The sequence below is a fragment of the Dama dama genome, chromosome 12 (genome assembly GCF_033118175.1).
Source record: "Dama dama isolate Ldn47 chromosome 12, ASM3311817v1, whole genome shotgun sequence".
Classification (NCBI taxonomy): domain Eukaryota; kingdom Metazoa; phylum Chordata; class Mammalia; order Artiodactyla; family Cervidae; genus Dama; species Dama dama.
The window spans coordinates 76,071,020-76,079,568 of record NC_083692.1 but is presented as its reverse complement, the minus strand read 5'-3'; the positions used below and the strand labels follow the sequence as shown (position 1 = coordinate 76,079,568).

At 37.5% G+C, this 8,549-nt stretch overlaps 1 gene segment (V, D, J or C); it reads right to left on the bottom strand.

Annotated features, from left to right (window-relative positions):
* Positions 1-6,958: 6,958 nt before the first annotated feature.
* On the bottom strand, positions 6,959-7,569 carry LOC133066912 (T cell receptor alpha variable 13-1-like). The segment is given in 2 exon segments: positions 6,959-7,293; positions 7,462-7,569. Coding segments are annotated over 2 exon segments (399 nt in total).
* Between the last annotated feature and the right edge of the window lie 980 nt (positions 7,570-8,549).

The window sequence follows — 8,549 nt, the reverse complement described above, 5'->3', positions numbered from 1 at the left end:
AGTTAATTTAGGTCACGGTGTGATTACAAAATTATACCACAAGGGAATTTGATTAAAACACACAACTCTTCCTTCTAACTTATATGAGAGTAAACGTGAACACTAACAACATTTTGAAAAGAATAGATTTGCGAGCCTATTCCTCAAATTATGTTCTTGAATAAATCACTTTCTATTTTGATTTCCCTCAAACATACAAAAATATATATGCTCCATCACTGGGCTCTAAAGAAAACTCAAGTCACATTTCAACAAGAAAGTAAAGTTGCAGGATATAAAATTAACACAGAGAAATCCCTTGCATTCCTATATACTAACAATGAAAAAACAGAAAGAGAAATTAAGGAAACAATACCATTCACCATTGCAACAAAAAGAATAAAATACTTAGGAGTATATCTACCTAAAGAAACAAAAGACCTATACATAGAAAACTATAAAACACTGATGAAAGAAATCAAAGAGGACACAAACAGATGGAGAAACATACCGTGTTCATGGATTGGAAGAATCAATATTGTCAAAATGGCTATTCTACCCAAAGCAATCTATAGATTCAATGCAATCCCTATCAAGCTACCAATGGTATTTTTCACAGAACTAGACCAAAGAATTTCACAATTTGTATGGAAATACAAAAAACCTCGAATAGCCAAAGTAATCTTGAGAAAGAAGAATGAAACTGGAGGAATCAACCTGCCTGACTTCAGACTCTACTACAAAGCCACAGTCATCAAGACAGTATGGTACTGGCACAAAGACAGAAATATAGATCAATGGAACAGAATCAAAAGCCCAGAGATAAATCCACGAACCTATGGACACCTTATCTTTGACAAAGGAGGCAAGGATATACAATGGAAAAAAGACAACCTCTTTAACAAGTGGTGCTGGGAAAACTGGTCAACCACTTGTAAAAGAATGAAACTAGAACACTTTCTAACACCATACACAAAAACAAACTCAAAATGGATTAAAGATCTAAATGTAAGACCAGAAACTATAAAACTCCTAGAGGAGAACATAGGCAAAACACTCTCCGACAAAAATCACAGCAAGATCCTCTATGACACACCTCCCAGAATATTGGAAATAAAAGCAAAACTAAACAAATGGGACCTAATGAAACTTAAAAGCTTTTGCACTACAAAGGAAACTATAAGTAAGGTGAAAAGACAGCCCTCAGATTGGGAGAAAATGATAGCAAATGAAGAAACAGACAAAGGATTAATCTCAAAAATATACAAGCAACTCCTGAAGCTCAACTCCAGAAAAATAAATGACCCAATCAAAAAATGGGCCAAAGAACTAAACAGACATTTCTCCAAAGAAGACATACAGATGGCTAACAAACACATGAAAAGATGCTCAACATCACTCATTATTAGAGAAATGCAAATCAAAACCACAATGAGGTACCATTACACGCCAGTCAGGATGGCTGCTATCCAAAAGTCTACAAGCGATAAATGCTGGAGAGGGTGTGGAGAAAAGGGAACCCTCTTACTCTGTTGGTGGGAATGCAAACTAGTACAGCCGCTATGGAAAACAGTGTGGAGATTTCTTAAAAAACTGGAAATAGAACTGCCATATGACCCAGCAATCCCACTTCTGGGCATACACACTGAGGAAACCAGATCTGAAAGAGACACGTGCACCCCAATGTTCATCGCAGCACTGTTTATAATAGCCAGGACATGGAAGCAACCTAGATGCCCATCAGCAGATGAATGGATAAGGAAGCTGTGGTACATATACACCATGGAATATTACTCAGCCGTTAAAAAGAATTCATTTGAATCAGTCCTAATGAGATGGATGAAACTGGAGCCCCTTATACAGAGTGAAGTAAGCCAGAAAGATAAAGAACATTACAGCATACTAACACATATATGTGGAATTTAGAAAGATGGTAACGATAACCCTATATGCAAAACAGAAAAAGAGACACAGAAATACAGAACAGACTTTTGAACTCTGTGGGAGAATGTGAGGGTGGGATGTTTCAAAAGAACAGCATGTATACTATGTATGGTGAAACAGATCACCAGCCCAGGTTGAATGCATAAGACAAGTGCTCGGGCCTGGTGCACTGGGAAGACCCAGAGGAATCGGGTGGAGAGGGGGGTGGGAGGGGGGATCGGGATGGGGAATACGTGTAACTCTATGGCTGATTCATATCAATGTATGACAAAACCCACTGAAATATTGTGAAGTAATTAGCCTCCAACTAATAAAAAAAAATAAAAGAAAAAAAAAAAACAATACACAATGGGGAAAAAAAAAAAAAAAGAAAGTAGTCAGGATATATAGAAAGGACAGTCCAGTTTTACCAGAATTATAGAAAGAAAATTTTAAATATAACTGAGAAAAATCTCTCATGAAGCCATTAAAAAGTTGTTAGAGATGAAGATAATGAAACTGAAAATGCTCACTTCAAGATATGATATTAAGTGGAAAAAATCAGAATTCTAATCATACTAGAACTTAAAAAGAGAGTAAATCAAATATTAGCAATAAATTATCTGTATGCAGAATTATAAATTTTACATTTTTGTATTAGACACATTTTCTACACTTAGAATATAATTTTTACAATAAGTGAAAAATAACATACATAACTTTTGAAACACATGCATTAAGAACCCACCCATAATAGGAATGTAGTATTGTTCCCAAGCATTCATTTATAGAAGAGGAGTCTGATAACAAATAAAAAGTCATTTTTAAACCCTGAAATTTCTATGTAGAGGATCATGTCATCTGCAAACAGTGAGAGTTTTACTTCTTCTTTTCCTATCTGGATTCCTTTTATTTCTTTTTCTGCTCTGATTGCTGTGGCCAACACTTCCAAAACGAGTTGAAAAGTAGTGGTGAGACTGGACACCCTTGTCTTGTTCCTGACATTAAGGGAAATGCTTTCAATTTTTCACCATTGAGGATAATGTTTGCTGTGGGTTTGTCATATATAGCTTTTATTATGTTGAGGTATGTTCCTTCTATGCCTGCTTTCTGGAGAGTTTTTATCATAAATGGATGTTGAATTTTGTCAAAGGCTTTCTCTGCATCTATTGAGATAATCATATGGTTTTTATCTTTCAATTTGTTAATGTGCTGTATTACATTGACTGATTTGTGGATATTAAAGAATCCTTGTATTTCTGGGATAAAGCCCACTTGGTCATGATGTATGATCTTTTTAATATGTTGTTGGATTCTGTTTGCTAGAATTTTGTTAAGGATTTTTGCATCTATGTTCATCAGTAATATTGGCCTGTAATTTTCTTTTTTGTGGCATCCTTCTCTGATTTTGGTATTAGGGTGATGGTGGCCTCATAGAATGAGTTTGGAAGTTTGCCTTCTTCTTCATGATCCTCTACATAGAAAACCGTAAAGACTCTACCAGGAAATTACTACAGCTAATCGATGAATACAGCAATGTTGCAGGATATAAAATTAACACAGAGAAATCCCTTGCATTCCTATATACTAACAATGAAAAAACAGAAAGAGAAATTAAGGAAACAATACCATTCACCATTGCAACAAAAAGAATAAAATACTTAGGAGTATATCTACCTAAAGAAACAAAAGACCTATACATAGAAAACTATAAAACACTGATGAAAGAAATCAAAGAGGACACAAACAGATGGAGAAACATACCGTGTTCATGGATTGGAAGAATCAATATTGTCAAAATGGCTATTCTACCCAAAGCAATCTATAGATTCAATGCAATCCCTATCAAGCTACCAATGGTATTTTTCACAGAACTAGACCAAAGAATTTCACAATTTGTATGGAAATACAAAAAACCTCGAATAGCCAAAGTAATCTTGAGAAAGAAGAATGGAGCTGGAGGAATCAACCTGCCTGACTTCAGACTCTACTACAAAGCCACAGTCATCAAGACAGTATGATACTGGCACAAAGACAGAAATATAGATCAATGGAACAGAATAGAAAGCCCAGAGGTAAATCCACGAACCTATGGACACCTTATCTTTGACAAAGGAGGCAAGGATATACAATGGAAAAAAGACAACCTCTTTAACAAGTGGTGCTGGGAAAACTGGTCAACCACTTGTAAAAGAATGAAACTAGAACACTTTCTAACACCATACACAAAAACAAACTCAAAATGGATTAAAGATCTAAATGTAAGACCAGAAACTATAAAACTCCTAGAGGAGAACATAGGCAAAACACTCTCCGACATAAATCACAGCAAGATCCTCTATGACACACCTCCCAGAATATTGGAAATAAAAGCAAAACTAAACAAATGGGACCTAATGAAACTTAAAAGCTTTTGCACTACAAAGGAAACTATAAGTAAGGTGAAAAGACAGCCCTCAGATTGGGAGAAAATAATAGCAAATGAAGAAACAGACAAAGGATTAATCTCAAAAATATACAAGCAACTCCTGAAGCTCAACTCCAGAAAAATAAATGACCCAATCAAAAAATGGGCCAAAGAACTAAACAGACATTTCTCCAAAGAAGACATACAGATGGCTAACAAACACATGAAAAGATGCTCAACATCACTCATTATTAGAGAAATGCAAATCAAAACCACAATGAGGTACCATTACACGCCAGTCAGGATGGCTGCTATCCAAAAGTCTACAAGCGATAAATGCTGGAGAGGGTGTGGAGAAAAGGGAACCCTCTTACTCTGTTGGTGGGAATGCAAACTAGTACAGCCGCTATGGAAAACAGTGTGGAGATTTCTTAAAAAACTGGAAATAGAACTGCCATATGACCCAGCAATCCCACTTCTGGGCATACACACTGAGGAAACCAGATCTGAAAGAGACACGTGCACCCCAATGTTCATCGCAGCACTGTTTATAATAGCCAGGACATGGAAGCAACCTAGATGCCCATCAGCAGATGAATGGATAAGGAAGCTGTGGTACATATACACCATGGAATATTACTCAGCCGTTAAAAAGAATTCATTTGAATCAGTCCTAATGAGATGGATGAAACTGGAGCCCCTTATACAGAGTGAAGTAAGCCAGAAAGATAAAGAACATTACAGCATACTAACACATATATGTGGAATTTAGAAAGATGGTAATGATAACCCTATATGCAAAACAGAAAAAGAGACACAGAAATACAGAACAGACTTTTGGACTCTGTGGGAGAATGTGAGGGTGGGATGTTTCAAAAGAACAGCATGTATACTATCTATGGTGAAACAGATCACCAGCCCAGGTGGGATGCATGAGACAAGTGCTCAGGCCTGGTGCACTGGGAAGACCCAGAGGAATCTGGTGGAGAGGGGGGTGGGAGGGGGGATCGAGATGGGGAATACGTGTAAATCTATGGCTGATTCATATCAATGTATGACAAAACCCACTGAAATGTTGTGAAGTAATTAGCCTCTAACTAATAAAAAAAATTTTTTTTAAAGGAAAGAAAAGAAAAATAAACTCAAAATGGATTAAAGATCTAAATGTAAGACCAGAAACTATAAAATTCCTAGAGGAGAACATAGGCAAAACACTCTCCGACATAAATCACAGCAGGATCCTCTATGACCCACTTCCCAGAATATTGGAAATAAAAGCAAAACTAAACAAATGGGACCTAATGAAACTTAAAAGCTTTTGCACAACAAAGGAAATGATAAGCAAGGTGAAATATAGCTCTCAGATTGGGAGAAAATAATAGCAAACGAAGCCACAGCCAAAGGATTAACCTCAAAAATATACAAGCAACTCCTGAAGCTCAATTCCAGAAAAATAAATGACCCAATCAAAATATGAGCCAAAGAACTAAACTGACTTTTCTCCAAAGACATGCAGATGGCAAACAAACACATGAAAAGATGCTCAACATCACTCATCAGAGAAATGCAAATCAAAACCACAATGAGGTACCATTACACGCCAGTCAGGATGGCTGCTATCCAAAAGTCTACAAGCAATAAATGCTGGAGAGGGTGTGGAGAAAAGGGAACCCTCTTACACTGTTGGTGGGAATGCAAACTAGTGCAGCTGCTATGGAAAACAGTGTGGAGATTCCTTAAAAACTGGAAATAGAACTGCCATATGACCCAGCAATCCCACTCCCGGGCATACACACCGAGGAAACTAGATCTGAAAGAGACACATGCACCCCAGTGTTCATCACAGCACTGTTTATAATAGCCAGGACATGGAAGCAACCTAGATGCCCATCAGCAGACCAATGGATAAGGAAGCTGTGGTACATATACACAATGGAATATTACTCAGCCATTAAAAAGAATTCATTTGAATCAGTTCTAATGAGATGGATGAAACTGGAGCCCATTACACAGAGTGAAGTAAGCCAGAAAGATAAAGACCAATACATTATACTAACGTATATATATGGAATTTTAAAAGATGGTAATGATAACCCAATATGCAAAGCAGAAAAAGAGACACAGATATACAGAACAGACTTTTGAACTCTGTGGGAGAAGGCAAGGGTGGGATGTTCAGAGAGAATAGCTTTGAAACAAGTATACTATCAAGGGTGAAACAGATCACCAGTCCAGGTTGGATGCATGAGACAAGTGCTCAGGGCTGGTGCACTGGGAAGACCCAGAGGGATGGGATGGGGAGGGAGGCGGGAGGGGGGATCGGGATGGGGAACACATGTAAATCCATGGCTGATTCATGTCAATATATGGCAAAAACCACTACAATATTGTAAAGTAATTATCCTACAACTAATAAAAATAAATGAAAAAAAAAAAGCCTGAATTTTAAAATAAAACCTAACTCCCTTCAAGAATTCAGTAAGCAATAGTCACCCAACAGAATGTGTTTTAACACTTTCTGCATCATATCAAACCTAATCTTCTTCTTCTACATTTTTCATGTCTGATACATTGGTTTCCACTTGTAGACAAACACTATGACAAATGCTATAACTTGAAAGTTGTGCCAAAAGAAGGGGACTGCCCCAGTTACAGGTTTGAGTACATGTAGTGGATGCTTAGGAAGCACTGTGTACTTGCTCCACAGAAGTAGACAGCTGAGTCTCCAGCTTCAGTGGTTGTAATGTGCAGGGACAGATGTTTGGCTGTCTTATTCAACAAAACAGTCAGTCTCTGGCCTTCATTTTTACCCATATTTGAACGAATGTCTATAAGGAGCTGGGGACCTTTTCCAGGTTCTTGCTTATACCAAGGGAAGTAGCTTGAGGCAACATCTGTATAAGTACAGGTTATAAAACAGTTGTTTCCCTCCTGGACACTCAGAGTAGAAGGACTCTGCTCCACCTCGTTTCCCAGGCTGACACCTATGGAGAAAGTAGAAGTCAGAGAAAGGAGAAGGCTTGTCAAATTATTTAGCTCTAGAGTTTACTTTTCCTTTTCTACAGTAACTAGAAGAAACCTGAATAAAGTCAGTCTTGGCATCTAAAGAATATCTACTAATACACTCTATTTCCCTTAAACCCTCAACTCACAGTCCAGCTGCAGCCACAAGAGTGTGATTAAAGCTCCAATGGGTGTCTTCATTGTTTTCCCCATTTAGGATCAATTGTGGACCTGCAGTCTCTGGCCAAGAGAACTGCTTCTGTTACGAAGTGATCCCTTCTTTTCTCTAGTGGTTTCTTTCATTGTCTACCCAGCCAATAAGGAAAAGGCTCTGCTTCTGCCCCAAGCCTACCTATCCATTCAGAATCCACTCAAAGGAACCCTCCTCATGTTCTGATCAGCAGAGGTGCACCACCATCTGGTGGTCACATCTCTAGCTACTGAACTCTCTGGTTAAATGTTCTTCTCATACCCTGTGCTTATGAGAGACTCGGATGCATCAAAACAGCATGAGGTTAAACAAAATAGGTGTATATCAGAGAGTTAATGCACAGTAAGAATGTAGAGATTAAGATTTAAATCTCTGCACAGGATTGAGTCACTGTTAATAAGTCGGAAGAAGGTAAATGCTGTTGCCATTTATTCAGGTTTGAAATCAGAAAAGCACCATGATTTACTCTCTCAGACAAAGAAAAGGTAAAATCTTCCTTTTCAGCCAAATCTAACATCTCTATTTGTCTGTAATGGAGAAAAAAATCTTTGTGAAAGGAACATGAAAATCAAAGAGCAGAGAAGATCATTTGATATTTCAAAGATCTTTCAAACTCAACCTCTGCTCCTCTAAGCTGGTCTTGCCCATGACCGTGCTATTCCCAGAGAATTGACAGTACCATCAGTCAAAATGTGGAAACTTCCTTCAACAAAGATCGTGATGAGGTAAAGGACCAAATCTCAATGATAAAGGAGTAGGAGGAAGTTCTATGAGTTAAGAAACAGTTCAACCTGTAGATAGTGTTGATTTACAATGAGAAATTGGACATTCTTTAAGAAATCTATTCCTATCGCTTATGTGGATTATATTCTGCAAAGTATTGAGAGAAAGTAAAAATCCTCATAAAACATCAGGTTGCAGATTCAGAAAATAACCATATGTAAATTTATATTACAGATATTTTTACTCTCTGATATCAAAAGGTATGAAAGTGAAAGTTGCTCAGTCGTGTCCAACTCTTGCAAC